A 24,554-nucleotide genomic window follows, 5' to 3' on the forward strand; every position below is an offset into this window, starting at 1 on the left:
CTCCAGGCTGTCAAAGACCAGGCTTGAGGAAGGAAACGGACATGAGGAGACAACAGAGGAGCAGGTAACTGCATTCCTACAGAGCAAACAATATTGAGGCATGTCACACACTGCCAGTCAGGGATGTGAAGGGCAAGCCCGCCACACCTGCCATAATCGTTCATTTTACTAACAGGGAGAATAAAGTTGATCTACTCAGGCAGGGGAGGAATCTCCAAGGCTCAAATGCAGTGTTCGAATTATGAGGGGGCCAATGGGGGCTCAGCCCCCATAGCTAGAGTCTGAGCCCCCATAGTCAAGACCCGGGTCTCTCAAAAAAATTATATAATTTTTTTCTTTTTTTTTTTTTTTTTTTTTTTTATGTACGAATTAGTATTATTTATGTTACCTAAATAAATAGTTAATAGATCATATTTTTCTTTTCAGTTTTTAAAATAACCGAGTAATTAATGTTGTGGAATAGGCTGCATTTCACCTCCAAGCCGCTATGCGTCGCCCATGAGCTTAACGCTACTCCAACCTAGTGAAGAAGAAGCAGCAAGCAGCTGCTGTAAACAGAAAGCTGCCGGTCCATGTCCTGCAACTGAAAACACTAAACAGTACGCCACATGCCGCCAAAAAAAAGGCTCAACCCGCCGCAAGGCTGTACAAAGCTGGACAGCTTTGGTTTTATAAAAAGGCCAAAGACTGACGCTGTTAGTGCAGCAGCTAGCAGCGCTACTGTCACTGAAGTTGACACTGCTAGTGCTAGTACTAGTGTTAGCTCTGCTGCTCCTGTGCACAGTGCACCTGTTATTGTTACCGCGCCGGTTGCCACTGCCAGACCCGAGTCTCCACCACTAGACCTGTGCTGCTACTCAACCACCACAATGCTGGGGTCTGAGTCAGTGGAACTTTTGGAAAAATAAATATAGCTGGTTATTTGCCAAGGAGGGATGCATTGGCTGCCTTCCATGTAAAAACGCCAAGACATTGTTAAATAAATCATTTGGAGCCCATTTGGCAGAGCAGTGGATGAATGGGACTGACTAGCTCTCATAGCAAGAAGTTGAGGAAGAAAATATACTTGCACAGTGATAGCATTTCTCATAACGCTGCTGGCGGGACACAACCTCATAACTCCATTTTTAAATATATATTTTTTTTATATAAATCAACTCCGTAGATCATCCTCCATATGTGTGTGTGGGTTTTACAACGTTTAAACAATGGGAAAGCATTAAACCGATCATCTGTCTAAACCTCCTAACTCTATTCACCCTCAAATCTGTGTTCGTTTTTTTCATCTGCTGAAAAGTTGGGTTTTTGGAGTTATGAGGTTTTGTCCCGCCAGCAGCGATAAGCAAGCTATAGAAATAGAAAGTCAAAACCAGAAGGAAGTGCTTCCAAAAAAAGTTAGCGAAATCACATCTGCTTTGCTCAAGGAGACAGCCAGTTCATTCAGGGCAGCATATACTGTCGCTAAAGAAAGGTTGCCGTATACCAAATTGAACCCCCTTATGACACTTAATGAGTTGAACGGTGCGACAGTCGGGCCAGCTCACCGATCCGATCATTCTTGTGCACAGATCATAGAGCACATTGCCACAGAGATGAAAAAAAACATTATTTATTTAGATTTATACAAGTATTTATTTTATGTTCATTTTATTATCAGATGATAATGTTACTTACTGTATCCTGATAAATGCTGCTGTTGTGCCATACAACTATTTATTTTCCATTAGATTATTTTGTTAGTTTTTGATTTAGAAGTGCAGAGACAAATAAATGTTAATTCAAGTTCATACATTTTGTCTCATTTTTTCAAATTAAATTGTTGTATTTTATGCAAATAAGTAAATATGGCATTATATATCAGAGGTGAGTAAGAAAATGAACAAATATTAATTAATGGTTAAGAATGAGACTGAATAATGACATCACACAATAATCGAATGATTAGACTGTTGTGTGATGTCATTATTACTTAGTATTAGACTAATCCTAATGAGATATTCCTCTAAATATGACTTCGAAAACAGCCACAATTTCAGGAAAAAAATTGTACAAAAAAAAAATCAGGGGGCCCCCATAGCTTTCAGGTGATAATTCGAACCCTGCTCAAATGTATACATTAATGAGCATCTCACCAAACGAAATGCAGATATTGCCAGGCAAGCAAGGCTTCTTAGAAAGCAGGGCAAGTTACAATCCACCTGGACTGTCAGCTGCAAGGTTTTCATCAAACCAATGGGTGTAGCAGAAAACGCCAAAGGGCTCTGTATCAGGAGCATAGACCAACTGGAGAGGTTTGAGAGAGACTAGAAGTCTGTCCAGTGTTCATGGGTATTCTCAGGTACTGCATTTAACTCTGTAGCACTATGCATTCTATATTATGCTATATTATATGTTATACTACTTTATATATTGCACTAAACAACTTTATGAATGCTGGATTTTGAACAAGATAATATAGACCCAGATCAGAAATTCCTTGGAAAATAAACATCAACACCAACTGCTGCTATTATACAGAGCAATGATTTAATTCGTTTTTTACAGATGAACATGGTATAATGGTGTGAACGCGCCGGCCGGTTCGAGATTACGTTCGGGAACCGGCTCCGGCACCGAGCCCGGCCGGTGTGAAAGGCCTACCAGTAAGCTGCTTGTTAGTGTCATTGGCGTGTTGGTGGTGTACAGCACAGCTGAAAAAGCACAAGGAAAATAGCTTGGAATCAAAGAACAACTGACCTGCCACCAGGGTTGTAAAGTACTTGAGTAATTGTACTTCGTTACAATACTTAAAGGCCAACCTCTAGGTTAAACCCTACTGATCAATTATGGGTAGTTTACATCATTGGTATATAATTTCATTATTTATTTATTTCCATTTGACACCGGAAATGCCACTCTGAAAGAGTTAAAAAGGTCCACGCACGAATAACATGCACGCGCGAATCAAAAAAGCTTATCAAAACGCCGACGTCACAACAGGTGTGGCTTGCATATTAATGAGCCGAATCTAATGTTGCTTTTCCACTAAAATAAAGTACTCAGTTTGTCTCCGTGTGGGGAGGCGGGGCTGCTGGTGATCAGCATGAGAGCTCCAGAAATGACACGTGAAAAACTGCAGACCACTGATTGGTCAGAAGAGAGACGCGTGACGTCACTGGTTGGGGAGTCTGAACGAAAACAGAATGTCCGCGCCGCCATCTTTAATGTCTCGCGTAGGATATCTTTTGTGTTTGCAGCAAGAAACGAGTGCAATAAAAAAGGATACAGTCACTGTGTATTCTGCCTCATTTATTGATGAAACAAAACCGACATCAACACAATTTGCCACCGAGCGGAGAGTTTAGTCTGACAAAAAGATCGCTGATTAGTTACGCTTGTTGTTGGGGGTTAGGGACGTAACGTTAGTTAGCCTAATGCTAACGTTAGCAGATAGACACGAGAGGCTATCTGTGTAGAATAGACACAATGAGGTAACGTTAGCGTTAGCATAATAGACACAACGAGAGTCTGGTTAATGTTGTGATTGATTGAATGAAAACTGTGTTTTACTCTGGCTTGCCAAGCTCATCATAGCCCCTTTCGTGACTGATGCACCGAGTGAAGCTTGTGGACTCGCGCCGGAGCCCGCAGCGCTAGTTAGCTCATAGCTATCGTGTAACACTAGCCTTTGCGGGCTCGGGCGCCCTGCGGCTGCCGCCGCCGTCGCGTCCATGGGCCCCCCGGCAGGGCACCCGTGGGGTCGGGTCGGGGTGTACAGAGAGGAGAGAACCATTTTGGGTCGGCCGTTCATGCCGGCCAGCGAGCCGGATGTCGGGATATGTTGTTAGCACAATAGCTACCAAGCTAAGCTATGTTATCTACTAACGTTATAAACACAATATGTGTACAACGACGACACAATGATTTACATTATTACAAATATGGTAACGTGGTTGTGGCTTTTACAAATAGTGGTTAGCTTTAGAGATGGATGGATGGCTATAATCACGGAGCAATAGTGAGGTGAAACAGATACATTTCCATTCGGCTAGTAGTAGCAAGCATATATCTATGGTAGCAAGGCTCTCTGCCTGCCACTAGCTGTGTGACTCTCAGCGCCCCCTGGTGATACCCCTGGTGACCAATACCTGTTGTGACGACATTACACGTGCACGTTATAAACCATTGATTAAAATATGCAAGTGCATGTTGATTGTGTTGGGCAGACAAAATGTTTTGATAAAAACGCTAAAACTGGGTCAATTTCAATACTTTTTTTTACAATTCTTCATGAAAGTCACTGTTGGCCTAGTCCACATTGTTTATTGAACAAAAATACAACGTGGAGGTTGACCTTTAAGTACTGTTTTTGGGGATTTGTACTTTACTCGAGTATTATTAGGTTTGTATACTTGTACTTTTACTCAATTACATTTCAGAGAAAAAAAACATACTTTTTACTTCTTACATTTAAAATGCAGACCTACAAAGTACACAGTACAAATCTCGCAGGTCCAACAATTTTAATTAGTATATTTGTTTCTCTGACTGAACTAACGTTAACGTTATTAATCCTGCGGCCACTCTTTATTTAAAAACAGCCAATCAAAAAGAAAATGAACCCGCCCATACCCATGCTGAAGAAGAATAGACAGCCAGAAAAAAAGTTTTAACTTTAACTTTTTAGTAAGTACATTTAAAAGTTGAAACTTTTTTACTTTTACTCAAGTGTGTTTTTAATCAGATACTCTGACTTTTACTTGAGTACGATTTTGAAACGGTACCCATACTTTCACTTAAGTATAATTTCTGGGTACTTTTTACACCCCTGCCTGCCACAGCTTCCTATGAATAAAATGTTACATCTTTCAGTATGCCGCTTGCCTCCATGGGGATAGTTGCTCTCCTTGTCATACGTCTTTAGAAACAATGTATAAATATAGGCGTGTGGAAACCTTGGTACTGGTGAAATTACTTCTCTCTTTGTGCAGAAAGTCAATACAATCTTTGCGTCTTTGTCAAAATACAAAGCTTTCTCAGCAGTTACGGTAACTCGTTCTCTGTTCAACGGGGCGGTGAAACTCATCTTTCTCGCCTTCTTTTTAAGATAAAATGTCTGGAAATTATTTTTGAAATATCTGGGTCTGGGGGGGGGGGGGGGGGGGGGGGGATTTGAGATCTGAGAAATCCACACCTACCTTGTCTTTAGAACTACTAGGAGGCTCTGAATCCGTTTGGCGCTCTGTTGAGGGACACACAAGATTAGGGAGAATTATATTTACATTTATTTTTATTATATAATTATATTTACAGATACAGAGAGGCAGAGAGGTCTTCAATCTTGCAGGACCTTTTCATAGTTAATTATGTTTCACTATATAATAATAATGCAGGACTTTGGAGAAGTCTTTATTTGGCATGCAGTGAAACACATGCGATGGGCGGCACACACACACAGGAACACACACATGCAGGGACCGAAACTAGAGAGCGCCACCCGCTATTTGCGCTCAGTTTTTACGTTTGGCGCCTCCCACTGAGCGGTCTGACCGCCGTGTGGCGGGCAATCAAATAGTCATGTGAAAACCGAAAATCATGATCCAATTCTTTAGCTTTTAGTTCTCACTCGCTGTCTCAGCACAGACATGCAGCGCACCGCGCACTGCTGCTGCTGCTCCTACCCCCTCCCCACCTGTTTCTGTATGCCTGCATGTAAACAGAGGCTATTGCCTCCGAGTCACCGTGACATTAGTCAGTCAGTGTGGGACCTTCGTGAGATAACGTTAGCTACCGTTACAAAATGACCCAGTCAACTATTCACTTAGTTTAATACATGAGGCATTGTGTAACGTTATCCAGCCGGCTAGCTACTGATAGCTCCAGACATCAACAAATCCTCCAGCAATAGTCCAGTGCATAATACCTCCGTTGGCTAGGTAGCTCACTAGTCACTACGAAATGTTGCAGTAAACTAAATAGTTCACTGAGGCGTTGTCCCAACGCCATCCAGCAGTAGCTACAGATAGCTCCTGGCATCAATGTCCTACAACAACAACATGCGTATTCGAGTCCCTGGCTTACATCACATGAGTGAGGGCTGCTGAATAGGGTCCAGCTGTCGCCGGAGAATCCTTGCTGGAGCTGGAGGCCACTCGAGTATACACACAGACAGTGGAGCTGTTTGCAGACAGCGAGGTGGCGATGTCTCGCAGATAACACAATCACAAGTATGATTATATAATATATATATTTTATAAAAAAAAAAATCATATAAAATAATAATAAAAAAAAAATGTTATCAAAAAAAAGTTGGCAGGTAAGAAATATGCTTGGCGGGTAGATTCTTCCCATCTACCCGCCACTGGCCGGTGAGTCAAAACGTTTATTTCGCTCCCTGCACACATGCAATTGTTGGGTCGCTGATGTCATTGAGTCTCTGCACATGACCCATCCCATCGTCCTTCCCCCCAAGGGCAGCCGGGAGCAGATAGGAGCGTCGGCGAGGTCCCGCGCCCCGGGGACCAATCCAAGTGCTCCTGCCTGTCTTCGTCAGGGACGCGACAGCGTCAGCGATCTGTTGTGCATGTTTTTCCATTGGGTTTCTCTTATCGAGGAGGGAAACCCTTGCGAGCACGGGGAGAACATGCAGAAAGGCCTGGGAGATACCCCACCTGGGTACCTGGCAACGCGGAAACCTGGTCCCCAAGCGGGAATCGAACCCTGGACCTTCTTGCTGTGAGGCGACAGTGTTAACCACTACACCACTGTGCCGCCATAATAACTATAGAGGTTATTAAGCCAAAGGCTGTTCTGGGTGGTGTTGTCTTTTTAATCACCTACACAATCTATATGTAATTTCTATTAAACTACCTTGAAGCACTTTCTCTGCCACTAGCTCCTGGGTCTTCTCTGTTGGAACATCTTCCTCCTCTTCATCTTGAGTGTCCTCCTCCTCCTCTTCTCCCTGCTCTTCCTCTAGGTCCCTTGGTGCTGGTCTGGCCCGGGTCAGGCCCAGAGTCTTGCTCCGGTCTCGGTCCACCACCTGCAGGGCATCGGCAATGAAGCTGGACAGCTGGTCCAGGTCGTGTGGGGTCACGTGGTCCATGTCTACGTGTTGCCTGCCGACGTTTTTCAACACATTCTGGATGAAGCTCTCTGGGGATGTCAGACAACATAAGAACTGTGTTAATCACCAGGGTTGTTGTTGTCAGCAGAAGATGTGCTCCACAAGCAACAGCAACAGCAACAACAACAACAACAAATGTATTATTAGAATTATGAGTCATTCTCATCTTTTCAACAATGTGTAAAACAAAAAAAAATTAATCTGACTGAAAGTGATAGCTACAACAAGCTACAATTGACAATAAAGAAATCCACTTCCTGAATTGATTGCATTAACACATTGGGCGCCAGCCATTAGCCAGGGCCCTATTCCCCGTACCTGGTTCAACTAAGTCGATCAAGAGTCCCATTATCCAGATTCAATTAACCCGATGTTTGAAGCCGGGATTTTCCTGTTCCTCGAAGGTGGATTCAGTCTCGTTAACTCGAACCAGACTTGAGACCCAGGATAATTGCGCACGCCCGCCTCAGCTGAAAAGCCAGCAAGTATCGATAGCATAAATCCTGATTTTCTAACGGCATTGATTGATTAATTGATTTAAAACTTTATTAACAGATTGCAGTACGGCTCAATAGCCTCGCCGACAAGTTAAATGCATAATCTATAGGCTAATTTTAAGTCCCTCATTACCCCAATCAATCAGATTATATTTATTTAAACTTGCCTGCTGGCAGTAGGTTTATGGAATGGATAATCAAATGAGATCTTGCTAGCGAAAATAATTTGTTCAACTGTTTCAGAATAAGGATACGGCTCTCTTACCCATTGATTGATGTATGGTGGATGTTTTACTTATCTGCACTGTGGTGTGACGGTTGGTCGTTTTGACTTTCACGCAGACGACCCGCGTTCGAATCCCACTTCTTCTAGTCTTTTTCTTCTTTTTGCAATGTAGGAATAATTCAATTTGGTGCACGTTGAGAGCTATATAAAGAATGACATCCTCAATGCATGTAGATTTATAATATTTTAACTTAAAACTAGGCTACTTTTGCGTATAATCATTAATATTATATTCCAAAAAAATTATATTGGAAACGCGGGGTCTCGAACTCGGGTCGCCCGCTTGCCAGGAGCGAACACTGGCCGTTGCACCACTGTGCCAGACGGGATATATCCATTGTGTATCCATCAATGGACAAGAGACCCGTGTTTCGAATATTTTTCTTTTGAATGAAGTTTTATCTCTTTATTCTCAAATGCATTAATGTGACGTCAACGGCTCATTCAATTTCTCAAATCCGTCAAACAGCGCATCTCATCAGACATTTTAATCCCAGTTACAATATCACAATAACGTGTGAGTGATGATACAATTCAACAATCCTCAGAGTCCTCGTAATTCATAATCCACAAAAACCACAATCCACACATAGACACTTCAATTTTATGCTTGAATGAAACACAATCCGGGCGCTCCGTTAAGCAAATCTACAGCGGAGAATATATGAAACTAATCAGAGCCAAACGGCCGATAGGTTTCATTCATTAAAAATATCCCAGCGGGATTCACATTTGCAATGCGCCGTTATTAAAATAACCACATGCAGCGTGTATCGCACTCCGAGCGCCGTATATGACGTGCATTATTTTATTTAGGACAAAGTAAATCTATAGGCTGAATATGATTTATTATCAGCATTTAGTTCTATTATTATACATTTCAAAAGCCCCCTCTAGGAAAACGAAGCACAGAAACATAATTCAGAATGGTATAATGCAGATCTAGACTGTGAGAATCATTTCAGGAAGCGAGCTGGCATTTCTTTGCGGGGGCGTGGCCATGGTTCATCCAGCTAACTGAACTTAACCCTGCTCTCGACCAGGCTCAAACTTTTTGATCTGTTGTCATGGTGATTTAGACAATCGAGCGTCGGGGAACAGAAAGGTCCGGCTTACGTCAGGCTATGCTGGAAATTATCCGGCTAACTCAGTTAGCCAGGTACGGGGAACAGGGCCCTGGTCCTTGTGGCTAACGTGCCAGGTTTCCATAACATATTTTCACTGTGATGTTTGGAGAGCTATATCTATATTCTATATTATAGCTATGGAGACAATACTATAGTCATTTGACAGTGACTTTCTTCCGTCGAACATGCAAAAAAGAGAAAAATGTCATGCATACGTTCTCGTGTTATCCCATGGTGAATATAAGTATAGTTTAGGAGTAATCCGGGATCATTCCTGAAAAGCCGAGTTATAGGGCGCTACGTGTATTCTACTATAAGTGTTGGCGTTTCTTGCCTGGACACGCTAGTATTTCCAAATCAAATGTATATAATAGGTATTATGTTTCATCATGAATGGGGGGGGGGGGTTGTTTTTTTATGCTTTGATGGCCAGTAACGGCTTTCTTGTTGAACACTACATACACTGATCAGCTGGATCAATATGAAAACATTGTTGGATCAAGCTGAAATTTATGTCAGATAGTCATTACCTTTGATCGGGGCTATTCCAAAAAGAATATTCCAAGTGTCTGATCGTGATTTCCAGTATTGGTGTCCATCTGGTCCTGGACATAATTTGGCACAACTTATGGATCGAGTGTGCCAGATGCGTTTCGAAGTGGTCGGATGAAGCGATTTACTCGGCTCCAACCAAATTTAGTGCCCGGAGGGATTTAAGTGTAACACAGGGTGAGATATAAGGTTTCAAAGGGTGGGCGACATTGCCATCTAGCAGGATGCGGCCGGTATTGCACTTTGGCAATCTCAAAATCCTTTCTTATGGCAACACAGAGGTCAGTGGATGAATAATGAATAAAAATATCGAATAAAAGAAAAAACTACCAAAACCCGAGATATCTCGGGTCTGGCGCCCAACGCATGGCGAGTTAAGCCGGGATATCTCGGGTTTGGCGTTGAATTTGTTAAAGGTCAGTCAACCCACCAAATCCTGGACCATACATACCATCCACAGTAGTGAGTGGGCCCTTGGCAGAAGAGGCTTGACCTCCTCGCATCTTCAGAAGTCTGGACTTCATGGTATCTTTTGGCCCAATGCTGTCACTGTAGTAGGAGGGGTGCAGGGGAGAGAAGGCTGCCTCTTGGTCCTGGGGGGTCGGCCCCCCGGCTTGAAGGGACAGCTGCCCGGAGAGGTACTGTCTCAGGATGGACACCAGGACGTCCCTGTCGGCCTCCGCACCCGGGAGCTCGGCTGTGGCAGGGCTCCGGTCCTGGTGGGGAGCCTGGAAGGAGGAGAGAGGGGAGAAGCTGGGAGAGGAAGACGACCTTTGACCCCCGCTCTGGGCCTTGTTGGAGCGATAATAGTCCATAGGAATGCCCGACTGGAAAAGGTTGCTCTGAAAGATCAATAGAAAAGGATTTGGACGTCAATACGGATGTGACCACCAAACCACATGAAGTAAACTGTGGGTGGTTGACGTTTTAGTTTTAAATATATCGCATATGAGTAATGGAAATCATTCAGTTCTGTTTTACGGACTCTTATCTTTCTAAAAATATGTGTGGTATTGTAGATTTTTTCGTGTAATATATTTTTTTCCATTAGTATAATGTGCTAGTGAGTAAAATTGTCATATGGTGTGACATGAAGGTTATTCTGTACAAAATTGAAAAGGGGTGTATTTTGTATTATGTATGTTTATTTATCAGCATTCCTCATCACTACTCTACACATTTCTAGCTCTTCCTTGTGCAAATTAGTTACATTTTGCATAATTTTTCTTAATCAAAACTCATGGTAAGACGATTGCACTAAATTTGACTATGTATTTCTAATTCATTTTGGCAAACCTTCTTATAAAAACACCAAAATGCTAGAAATATTTGGTGACACTGTTATTTATCTGTCCCATTGATGATTTTAACATGTCTTACCAAAAAGCCTTCATAATTTCATAATTCTGAAAGTCACACCAAATGATATGTCGTCACGCCATATGATGAATCACACCACACAACAACCCGTAATGCAAAAACATGTATTTAATAAATTTAACAAACAACCAAAAACATATGAATTATATCATGGGTTCAAATTAAGAAAAACTGTTGTAAAATGTTATAAACAGTGTGTCACAAAATACATCGTATAGCACTTGGGTTCTGAACAACTGAATAACCTGAAGAAACATATGAATTAATCGTCCAACCGTTACAATCAATTGTAATAATCATTGAAATTTATTTTTAATAAAAAAAAGTATTCACTACATACATTAAATGTAGTCGAACATAACAGTAGAATCATTTTGAAAAACTGTTTTAAAATAGTGTCTCACAAAAGACATTAATAGCACTTGGGTTCTGAACAACTGAAGAACCTGAAGAAACATCGTCCAACTGTATTAATTCCAAGGTGCTGTCTCATTTGAATATTGTCTTATCAATTCTAATAATCATTGAACATTTATTTATTTTGTAAGTCAAGGCAATTTAGTTGAACAGTGACTGAACAACAAGCTTCAATTATGTATTGCCGGCTCAGTACTGATTGAACAGAAGCCAGTCGTAGTTGGCAAGCATGGCAAACCGACTGCAATGCTGGGGTTGTGTGATTTTACTCAGTATTTATTTTTGGTGATAGAAAATGCAGTCGGGCCTCCTTGGCCACACAAAAGCATTCTGCCTCCCAAGCTGCTCCAGACAATTCACCTTCAGCTCATCCTCATCTATTTCCATTATCTGCCCCACATATGGCCTTTCTCCATACTTCACTATTACACATACTTTTCATCATCATCATCATCACCATCTTCATCAATGAGATCTTACTGAACTTTAATGATGATGGGACCTTTGCTTGATGGGTCTGAGTTTCGTAAAAGTCAGTCAAAGCTTACCAAAAGCACGAGCAGTGAACTCCAAGACCACGTGACTGAACTCAAACTAGAAAGAAACAGACTAAGAAATGACGTAAACTCCATGATCAAAACTGCTAAAAAAAATTTCATCAATGACAAAACCGAGGAAAACTAAAATAAACCACGTGAACTTTGGAAATTACTCAACAATCAACTAGGCTGCAGTAAAAAACTCAAAACCAGGTTCTCAAACATAAACATAAAGACGGACAACACGCTCATCACAGACAAGCTGGATGTAGCCAATTACTTAAACACTTTCTTCACAAACATAGCCACAACACTGGTAAACAAACTACCCTCCCACTCAGGGCAGTATGCGGTAGAACACATAGTAGCATACTACAAGAACCTAGGCGTCCACAAAGACGACTTCAAACTGGAAATAGTAACTACAGATGAGGTACTCAAAAAACTGAGCGCCCTCCAACCAAACAAGGCCACTGGCCATGACAACATCCCCTCCAAATTTCTCAGAGACTCAGCAGCAGCCATCACCCCAGTCATCACACACATAATAAACCTCTCCATAAAACAGGGACACGTCCCCAAGGACTTCAAAATTGCGAGAGTAACACCCCTGCACAAAAAGGGCAGCAAATTAGACCCGGGTAACTACCGCCCTGTTTCTATCCTTACATCCATCTCGAAAGTCATGGAAAAAATAGTATACGAACAGATCGAAAAGTACCTCGCGGAAAAAAATCTAATCTACGAATTCCAATCTGGCTTCAGAACATCCCACTCCACTGACACATGCCTTCTCTACTTGAACGACCACATCAAACAAGAGGTGGACGCGGGCAAATACTGCGGCATGGTCATGCTGGACCTACAAAAGGCCTTCGACACTGTCAATCACACCATTCTGATTGACAAGCTAAAAGCAATTGGTTTTGATAGTTTATCAGTGAGCTGGATACAATCCTACCTGGAGGGGAGGGAACAGATGGTGGAAGTAAACGGTACCCTATCCCCCCCCTCACAGTGAGCTGTGGTGTTCCACAAGGAAGCATACTAGGACCGCTACTATTCCTAATTTATGCAAATGACATGTCGTCAGCTTGTGACTGCAACTTGTTCCTGTTTGCGGACGACTCAGCCCTGCTGGTCTCTGACAAGAACAAGTTACAGGTTGAAAAAGCCCTCAGCTCGGAACTAGGCAAAATCTGCATATGGCTCGCCGACAACAAACTATCATTACACATGGGCAAAACAGAGTCCATTCTCTTCGGTTCAAATAACAAACTCAGCAAGACCGACGGCTTCTCGGTTACAGTGGGTGACAATATTATCACAAGGAAAGATGAAATTACCTACCTGGGTTCCATCCTAGAGGCTAATCTTTCCTGTGACAAAATGGCATCCAATGTAATAAAAAAAGTCAACCAACGAACGCGATTCTTGTACCGGATCTCCTCCCTGGTAAACAAGAATACCCTGAAGACTCTAGCAGGAGCACTCATTCAAGGGTACTACGACTATGCTTGCACCTCATGGTACCAAAGCACCTCAAAGGCACTAAAAAACAAATTACAAACATCTCAAAACAAGCTAGTCAGACTACTACTTGACCTGACTCCTAGAACCCACCTCACCCCTGCCCACTTTGACAACCTAGGATGGCTTAGAGTAGACGACAGAGTACAGCAACTTGCAATGGGCCTGGTCTACAAGATACACTACGCGACCAAGGTACCCATGTACATGTCAAAATACTTCCCAAAGGTCAGTGAATACCACGATCACAACACCAGAGGGAGCTCCACAAATCATGTAAAACCCAGATTCGGCTCAAACAAGGGACTAAACACGTTTCGCAATTATGCCACATCAATGTGGAACGCCCTACCTAAAGCTGTAAAGGAATGTGAATCACTACCCACCTTCAAAAACACTCTCAAAAAACACCTACGTGAGACTGCAATTCGAAACTGGCCCCTACAAATGTCCTAACCTAGTTGTACAGTAAATGACCAAATAAGGCTTTGTCAATATTCCAATGTACAGTGTAAAATGTGTGTGTGTCCCCTTCCCAACCCCCCCCCCCCCCCCCCCCACCTCCAATGTACAGCCCTCACCCAACCCACCCAACCCCACCCCACCCAACCAACCTCCTCCAATGTACAGTTTCTATGCCAAATGTATATACACTCCTTTTCTGGACACTTTTGTATCACAAACAGTACTGTATTTGCAAATCTGATATGTCATAAATGTATAGATGTAGCAGTACTGTCTATCTGTATGTCATGTATGTCATATATGTTATGATGAATTGAAAATGGGGGACCCTGATGTAAACAAGACGAAAGTCTTTCTCTGGTCTGCATCCCCTTAACAATTGTATGTATTGAGCTGTACTGTACCCATTCTGCAATCTGTTAATAAACTTTTCAATCAATCAATCAATCAATCAATCAATCAATCAATCAATCAATCAATCAATCAATCAATGGCACATCAGCAGGAGAGCTACTTGACTCTGCACAGGGCACATCCGATGTGTTGTGGTCAAACTCAAGTTGAGTTGGCTGGTAGCAATCTGTTTTCTCAGACCCCATGTCAAATCTTCACCTTTTTCATCCAAGTGTGTGCGTGCGCACGCGTGTTTACACTATGAGATTTCTAGATATACTGGGCTTTTCTACCCGTGTACAGCACATGTTGTACAACTACAGTAATATATTTTATACGTTTAATGGTTAAATGAACTTTTCTCGTCTTCTTCTCAGGACATCCCCTCTCCTTACAGGATCTCCATTTAGCCTCTCCCTGTATTCTCTTGTTCTGTCTGTACTTGCCATTCCTCTATGAAATCTGTCTCAAACTGAAAAACAAGTGAAAGGGAAATATTTCAACTACAACATCTTGTAGATAGACATGGATTTAGTTTAAGAAATGGAATAGTAGGGAAGTAGGGATACAAGTAGGTATACCTTAGAAAATGTGTTTATAATACAGTGACAAAGTGTTAAAAGGACAAAATATTCATTAAACTTAAGTATTAGTTATAAAATATGTATTAAATAGCATTATATATGTAGGTATTAGTTATAAAATATGTATGAAATAGCATTATATATGTAGTTAAATGCAGTTCATATCATATAGTGTGACACATGAATAATATGGTGTGACGAGAAAACCCTGTCACACCATATGATGAAGTGTCACACCATATGATGTTTCATGAACTTAGCACACCATTGTGCATTGGGGCTATATGCTAGCAGGCTAACAACATGCTAATTGGCACATGGCAATATAGATTTAAGTTTAGTATTGACTCAAAAGTATCTTATTTTTGGCATTTTTGCGTAAAATGCATCACACCAAAAGACAGTGTGAAAGGTCTAAAAGTGGAAGTGCCAAAATATACCTTATATATTGAGAAAACTAAGAGGGGTAACTCACCTTCTAACCTTGTAATGACTTTTCAGAGATGTTGTCCTACTTCCTGAAAAGATGAAGGACCCCTCCACCCCAAAGGTTTCCAAACAATTGCCCGTTGAAAAATATGAAAATGGTGTCACACCATATGATATCCAATTTTGGGACAAAACCTTTTTGTTTCTGGAGCATTCAAAATATTATGCCTGGACTTTTAGAAGATCACACTAACAAGTAGACATCTGAGTTGTCAATATTTAGTTAAATAAATAACAAATGCAAAAATGTTCTTGTTTTTATTCAAAATCAAACTTTGCAAAATGTCCGTGGGACAGTCACACCATATGAGCTTTTACTCATTTGGCTGACATTTTTGAATAACTGGAACAATATTAGCAAAAATGCTCTGTGCATTCATATAATACTAAATGTTCTGTGCAATATAACAACATTTTCTCATATATTTTTTCATTATTTACTTATCTTTGACACTAAGGACTTTGAGAAGCTAGTAAAGGGCTACATCTGCTCCTCCCTCCCCATCAACATGGACCCCCTGCAATTTGCATACCGCCCCAACAGGTCCACGGAGGACGCCATATCCCATGTGCTGCACACAGCAGCATCACACCTGGACAAGAGGCAGGGGAACTATGTGAGAATGCTATTCATCGACTACAGCTCGGCATTCAATACCATAGTCCCCTCCATACTCATAGCCAAGCTCAGGGACCTGGGCTTGGGCTATGACCTCTGCCAGTGGGTCTTGGACTTCCTGACTGGCAGACCCCAGGTGGTGAGAGCAGGCAACTGCACCTCCTCATCCATCACCCTCAACATAGGGGCCCCCCAGGGCTGTGTTCTGAGTCCCCTCCTCTACTCCCTGTACACACACGACTGTGTGGCTCAGCGGAGTAGCAATACAATCGTCAAATTTGCTGACGACACAGTGGTGGTGGGCCTGATCTCTGCCAACGACGAGAGGGCCTACCTGGAAGAGGTCAAGGTCCTGGCGGGATGGTGCCAGGAAAACAGCCTCTCCCTGAACGTCAGCAAAACAAAGGAGATGATTGTGGACTTCAGGAGGTCGGGGGTCAAGGACTACAGCCCCCTCAGCATCGACGGGGCACCGGTTGAGAGAGTCAACAGCTTCAAGTACCTCGGAGCCCACATATCCGAGGACTTGAAATGGACCATACACATTAACAGTGTGGTGAAGAAGGCACGACAACGCCTCTACTTCCTCAGGCGCCTAAGGAAGTTCCAAGTCAGCCAGAAGATCCTTAAGAACTTCTACTCATGTACAATAGAGAGCATCTTGACCGGCAACATCACCTCCTGGTTTGGGAATAGCACTGCAAAAGACCAAAGCAGACTACAAAGAGTGACACGTTCAGCCGAACGCACAATTGGAGGGGGGCTCCCCACCCTCCAGAACATTTACTACAAGCGTTGCAAGGGGAAGGCTAAGAGAATTATTAAGGACTCGAGCCACCCGAACAACTGCCTCTTTGAACTGCTGCCGTCAGGCAAGCGATACAGGAGTCTCAAGGCGAGCACAGAAAGACTCAGAAGTAGCTTCTATCCCCAGGCCATCAGGCTGCTAAACGAACAATGAATGAACACTACACAACAACAACCACCAAACACACATAGCACACACATCCACACGCACACACTCACTTTAAACAAACACACTGTAGCACCCACTACACACACTTTATAGCACACACCCACTTTAAACAAACACACTGTAGCACCCACTCCCCACACTTTATATTTATGGATGAAGGATTGCACTACAACTCGTACACCTTACTGTAAATTGTACCTAAAATTGTACCTCATCCCATTTCTGCTTTGCACTAGATAGTACTGTACATTAGTACACTGCATAGTTGTGTATTGTATATTATATGGTAACTCAGAACATTGTACATATGTCTATACCGAACAACTGTGACCTCATTTTCTTCTTCTAAATTCATGCTATATTATGTTATTATGTTATTTGATACTATCTTGTCTAGCACAGTCTCTGGAGCGTAACAGTAAGAAGCATTTTGTATGAAAGTATTCTGTACTTCTGTATGACAACTATTAAAGAACTTGAACTTGAACTTGAACTTGAAAAAGGCCACGTCACGTCAACCACCAAAGTATAAAACAGACTTATATATAGATATTCAATTCAATTCAATTTAAAAAAATTATTAGTCCCACAAGGGGCAATTTAAGGCATGAATACGGCAAACAGCTGCACTTATACACATCCAAAACAAGAAACATACATGACACTATTAAAGCACAAGAGACATGACAGTGTTAGAACATGATCCTTATATTGTTGACCTGTCAAGTCTAATAAATAAATTCGGTCAGTACAAAAAAAGTGCACTTTCGTCAAAATCTTTGAAATCAAGGGGTCAAAAGGTGCATATTAATGACCTGACCATTCCTTGTACTGTGGCCATTCACCAGTTGAATGGCCTTTGGAACTAAACCAAACTTCCTTCTGTTTGTTTTACAGGCAGGCTGTCTAAAACGCTTTTCCACCAAGTCATATACTTAATAGTCTGTCAATTCTGTCAAATCCTCAGAATGTTAATCCAAAAATTTCTAACGGCACCCTGCTGGTATCAACGTGATTGTTGACTTGACAATAAAACTCAAAGTGGTTTAAACCCTTGTGTGGTGGTAGCGTTTTTGTTACTCATTGGCTTACACTGGACCCACAACATTATTTGGATTAAAAAAAATAAAGCCATAACATGTGTCCAAATGTGATGTCTGTAAAAAAGACATGAATGGAATGTTTATCTTGAAAAATATAAATTAAACAAGGTGGAGGCAGACAGTGAAGGTACCTTTTTGTTAAATTTTTACCATATTTACCACACTAACAGTCACTTTAGCACAAACACACACACACATGTTGCACACGCTCACACCAAACGGTCATTTTACAAAATGAAAAGGTCACTTTACTTTATAAAGAAAAATTATAATAAATAAAGAACGGGAGTGGTTCTTGTATAGCAATAGAGGGATATAGCAAGATAGCATAAGGATATATAACTGTATATCAGTGGAGGTTATTGTATGACAACTAGTGAGGCAGTACTTCACTAGTATTTTACAGACAAAAAAATATATTATTATTAACACATCCACCACCAATTCCGTTGTACAGCGTGTTTGCTGGCCATGCGAATTCTGCCAAACCACGCTGTACAACGATAAATAAGTGGGATCTTTTTCCTCCAGTCTCATCGGTGAACGGTAAGAGGACAGTAACGTTACTTTCAGCTTGATTGTTTATTCTTTTCACTGCAAACCGCTCTGATCAATATATCACCCATACTACATAAAGCATTTACTGACGATCACGGAATTATAAACGACCCCCCCCCTTTCATCCGCGCATGATGAATCATAACGTATATGATCATGTACAGTTTTTTAATATAGCGTGTATCGGCAATAAACGGCAGTTGATAATCTATATACCGTAATTCCTCTAATAATAACCCCGGCTTGTATTTGTTTCAACTGTAGCGGGTACCAGGCTTGTATTAGGAGGAGGCCTGTATAAGAGGGAGGCCTATATTTCAAATTTTCAAACGGATCATAATGAATAAATCAACATTTTGTGTCAGTTTGAACCCAGTAAAATGTACTGGGTTAATTTATTGAAACCAAGTACTGTATGAAATAGTAAACAGTGCAATTACAGGTGGTCACTGGTCATTTCAACGTTTTCAAAGTGAAATCAAGTAACTAGCTCAGTATGCAGCTCAGTATATTAGTAACCCGGCTTGTATTAGGAGGTCGGCTTATAATTGCTTAGCTCAAGAGCGCACCCGTTTGTATTTGAGACCCGGTTAGTATTAGAGAAATTACGGTATGCGTTTATGCCTATAACTCACGTTCTATGAATTACTGCAGAAAACGATAAAAACATACTTATATTCTAGAAGGTATTTTTGGAAGAATCTATGAATGAAAAAGTATAACGTTCCTACATCCTGAACGATAGATAATCGATGTTAAATGGGCCATAGTAATGTCAATTTAGCAATACAATTTAAAAAGTTATAGCCCTGCAAAGAAGGTGAACATCTCCATAGGCTTAGACTGGTGGCAGTGAGCCTACATTGATGGATAGAAGCGTGGCAGGGAATGTGTTAATATACATATACATATATATTAGGGGTGTAACGGTACGCGGATACGTACTGTACCGCGTCAATGTGGTCCTCCGGTACAGTACGGGCTGTGCACCGTACGATTGCAACGGTGCAGAACCTTTTTTTGCGGAACTTAAATCCCCCCGGCCCCACGTAATTTATCAACAACACTGCGGTCTGCTGTGAGCATTATAAAACAAACGTGTGTTTAACCGACCGTGAATTAAAGTGTCAATGCTGTTTGTCATTTTAACAGCAGATACTTTCTTAAATGCCATCCTCCCAACAGAGCAGTGTGACGGGGAGCTCTGATGTGTTCGCTTGCTGGTGTTAGCATTAGCTGAAGAGCTAGTTTTAGCTTAACGTTACCTTGGCTAAAGTTGGGACTATTCATAATCCATCAATAATGTCTGCAGACCTGCAAGCAAAGTACAGCAAGTTGGCAAAGGAGTATTCCAACGTAAATCACATTTTCACCAGTAAAGTTACAGTCTTTCCATCTGCCGGTAGCTCATGCTAGCTAACCTAGCTCACGTTAACGTAGTCAGTCACTGATAGACCACAATTACACAATTAATGACATGTTGCGGACAGCCAGTTGGTTAAGGTTAGAGTTTGTCTTAGAGCATGGCGATAGAATGGCAGGTAGTTTGCAGGCTGTTAGACCCGGAAATAGGCGCAGAACTTGCTGTCCCACGATTGGCGCACATGTCACATGACCTGGCCAATCAGAGCGCAAAACTCGAATGCGGAAACGCAGTTCCGTCGTAGAAGGCATACACGCGGAGGGGACACGTGATGTAAGGCTTAGTCCACATTGCAGCCGGCTTGTGGGAGGCATGGCCTAACAACGTTCGAGTCAGGGGAGGGTAGAATTGGAAGATACGAAATTGGGATGGGAGAAAAATAGAAAATGAGAGGAAAAAGTAGATAAAAAAAAATAAAAGATTCCAAGTGACAGCTCTGAGCTCTCTGATCTGACTGCAGTAATGGCCAGCTGTCAATCACTTACTGCTAAAATAGTTGCACAGGTTGGGCTTAAGAATATAATTATCCAATCAAAATAGGCTATTTGAGTTTAAAAAAGCCGGGTAGTGAGACGGAGCGCACTTGATTGATTGCCGTTCACGTCGTACCACATTGTGTTGACAGCCTTGAAATCCAATCAGAGAATGGTGCCAGCTAATGAGACGGAACTGCAGCTAGACCCTATTGACTGTGGCGTCAATAGCCATGTGTGCAATTTGCCTTGAAAGAGATTGACATCGAGAATAAGATCTATATATATATTATTTTTTTTAAATCTCAGTTGAAGTAGTGTAATTGACGTGAACGTGCCGTCTTGGACTCTGTAAGCTAACTTGTTGTAGCTAGCGTGAGCTAATAGCTAAGTCATCGAAACGTTCACCCAGAGGAAGAAGAAGAGGAAGATGGGATAGGTGCCCACAGCTTTGATGAGTGCACTGCTTTGGCAATCGCTTGGGTGACTGTCTGAGTGACCACCTGTCGGAGTCGGAGTCCCGAAAATGGAACGTGTGTCACGCATCAACAGAACAATGTTTAGTGGATTTCGACAGCATCCTCACGCAAATGAAGGATCGATTAGATCACAAAAGACTGCTGTTTGTTGCATTGCCTGATTTGCAAATGTTTGCAAGCAGACGAGGTCATTGAACGTTTCATCAGAAAATATCGAAGGATGGATTTAATTTACAATTTGGGAGGGACACTATTTCCTCGTAAAGAAGTACATCAAATGGTGAGTGGATTTAAAATATATATATATTGGGCCGCTGTGTCCAGTGTGTCAGTGACGTGTGTGTGGCTGAAATGCGTGCGTTTACTTTCGAATTACCCACGTAATTGTCCTTGTGTTACATAAAACCCATCTGTGGCCTCATGCAGAGGAAGGTGGTAAATACATGTTAGATATTCGAATGTACAGTTTTGCTTGTACAGTTGTACAAGCATGTACCATTGACTCAGAATGGTCTGTTTTATTGAAATCGTCACAGCAGTATAGTTTGTTTATACTTCAGAAGTATGATATTTAAACATGGTCCCCAAAATGAATGGAAGCAAATGAGGAGCCTGACAGCTGGGAGGAATGGGGGTGTTGCAGCCTTGGGGATGTTTTAAAAATATAATTTAATATATAATATAATATAATAATTTGTGCTTCACCAAGAAATTTGGTCAGCAGCCGCCACTGCTGTATATTGTATAGTATAGTATTGTATAGTAGTGTAACACTGTATCGCAGGACCTTAGCATGTCACCTCCATCATAAACTCCTCTCTGACCACTGGCCTATTTCCCCCCGCCCTCAAAATTGCTTCTGTCACCCCCTTACTAAAAACAAAACGGTCTCAACCCTGAAACCCTTGATAATTTCCGCCCCATTTCCAACCTCCCCTTCCTCTCAAAAATCATTGAGCGAGCCATTGCCTCCCAATTAAAATCCTACCTCAACAACAATAACCTTTATGATACCTTTCAATCCGGATTCCGCACCAGACACAGCACCGAAACTGCTCTTCTAAAGGTCACCAACGACATACTCCTCTCTGCCGACTCTGGTTCCCTCTCCATCCTCATCCTCCTAGACCTCAGCGCTGCTTTTGACACCATCAGTCACCCCATCCTCATCACTCGTCTCCAGTCCTCCGTTGGCATCTCCGGAATCCCCCTCACCTTGCTCCAATCATACCTCTCAGGCACCAATTCATCTCCATTAACAACTGCAAATCCCCCACTGCCCCCATCACTCATGGTGTCCCCCAAGGCTCAGTACTTGGTCCCCTGCTCTTCATCCTCTACATCCTTCCACTTGGTCTGATTCTCCGCCAACATGGCCTCCGTTTTCATTGTTATGCAGACGACACTCAGCTCTACCTCTTCACCAAGACTATCACTCCAGCCACTCTCTCCACCCTCACCACCTGCCTCACAGACATCAAAACATGGATGCAAAATAACTTTCTCAAACTAAACTGCAATAAAACAGAAATCATCATTATCGGCCCAAAATCCCTCACCAGCCACACCCAGGATTTCTCCCTAAATATTGATGGTTCCATTGTCACCCCCTCCACTCATGTCCGTAACCTTGGCATCATCCTGGACTCCACCCTTTCTTTCCTCCCCCATGTGAACCACATAACCAAAACGGCCTTCTACCACCTCCGGAACATTGCTCGTCTCCGCCCCTCCCTATCACTCTCCGCTGCTGAAACACTGGTTCATGCATTCATATCAAGACTGGACTACTGTGGGCGGCTAGGTGGTGTAGTGGGCAAGGCGCTCGCCACCAATGCAGGAGACGCTGGGTTCGAGCCCAGCTCTCCGCATTGCTATCAGCTTGGCTGGTCATTCATACTAACACAATTGGCAGTGTTAGGGGTGGGAAAGCTGATGGGTGGGGATCGGACGTTGTGGACAGCGACTCCTACATGTCGGTTGGTGCGCCTGCGCAGCAGAATCAGGAAGCGACAGGGGGCAGCGTGTCCCTCCCACGCAGACCCCTGCCGCTGAGAGATTGCGCTGTGCAGGTGAAAAGATGCGACGGCTGCTTCCTCGAGTACCGGAGGGGACACGTGATGTAAGGCTTCGTCCACATTGCAGCCGGCTTGTGGGAGGCATGGCCTAACAGCGTTCGAGACAGGGGAGGGTAGAATTGGACGATACGAAATTGGGATGGGAGAAAAATAGAAAATGGGAGAAAAAAGTAGATAAAAAAAAAAAAGACTGGACTACTGTAACAGCATCCTCTACGGCTCACCAAACACTCCAATATGTCCAAAACTCTGCTGCCCGCATGCTCACCTCCACCCGTCGCTCTGATCACATCACCCCTGTCCTCCACGACCTCCACTGGCTTCCAATCAAATACAGGATACAATTTAAAATACTACTCATCACATTTAAAGCCCTCAACAACCTTGCCCCTCCCTACCTGTCCGACCTCCTCCACCGTCACACGCCCACCCGTCGCCTTAGGTCTGCAGATGCCAACCTCCTAACACCTCCCACGACCAAGCTCTAGACCTGGGGCGACAGGGCCTTTGCTGCTGCTGCCCCCTCCCTCTGGAATGCCCTCCCCAGCCATATCCGTGATGCAAGCACCCTGACATATTTTAAATCAGCCCTCAAAACCCACCTTTTCAATCTTGCTTTTGACCTCTAATTCTGTTGGTTTTATTTTATTTTTCTTGTATTATTTCTGTTCTGTTTTGTTCTGTTTTTTGTTTTGCCATAGTTTTGTTTTGCCAAAGCGCTATATAAAATATATGTATTATTATATGTATTATTATTATTATTATTATATGTATTATTATTATTATTATTATTATTATTATTATTATTATTATTATATGTATTATTATTATTATTATTATTATTATTATTATTATTATTATTATTATTATTATTATTATTATTATTATTATTATTATTATTATTATTATTATTATTATTATTATTATGTCTTTTACCGTGCATTTTAAACTTTATGTACATTATACCTGTTATGTCTTATTCTTATTACTTGTATTATTGCACAATCGCTGCGGGCAATGACCACCCGCATTTCACTGTATGCCCTGTATGCCGTGACAAATAAAACTCTTGACTTGACTTGACTTGATTTACTTGTTTTCACCTACAATTTCCACACTTTCGGGACCTGAACACCACGCATGGCATGCGGTTATTAATTAGGGGCGTAAACTCCTGAACTCTGGGCTGGTATTATGGCAGTCATAAAGCTTGTGCTGCGAGAAGCCATCCGTCTCAATGGTCACGCCGACAAGCCATTCACTGATCTGAGAACAGATGGAAAGAGGGCTAAAGGTGATGCTGTGTACACAATGGTGTGAAAGGTCCTCGATGACATCATTAGATATCTCGGGTCTGGCGCCCAACCGCTGGCGAGTTAACCCGAGATATCTCGGGTCTGGCCCCGAATGAGTTAATAGGCCTCTTTGTTTACGGTTTGATTATATGGCAATTTTAAATAGACTAATAAAAGAGTAAAATA

The 24,554-nt window shown here is 42.2% G+C and overlaps 1 protein-coding gene across 1 annotated transcript in view; it reads right to left on the reverse strand.

The window, feature by feature from the left end:
• Positions 1-24,554, reverse strand: part of LOC311233497 (receptor-type tyrosine-protein phosphatase N2-like) — a gene marked incomplete at both ends in the record, with an annotated part of 758,095 nt that overhangs the window by 572,322 nt on the left and 161,219 nt on the right. Inside the window, 2 exons of the mRNA XM_084320464.1 lie at positions 6,948-7,134; positions 10,019-10,409. Coding sequence (XP_084176590.1) covers positions 6,948-7,134; positions 10,019-10,409 — 578 coding nt within the window. The remainder of the gene's footprint in view (positions 1-6,947; positions 7,135-10,018; positions 10,410-24,554) is intronic.

Source organism: Notolepis coatsorum, assembly GCF_963971535.1.
Source record: "Notolepis coatsorum genome assembly, chromosome: 8".
NCBI lineage: Eukaryota > Metazoa > Chordata > Actinopteri > Aulopiformes > Paralepididae > Notolepis > Notolepis coatsorum.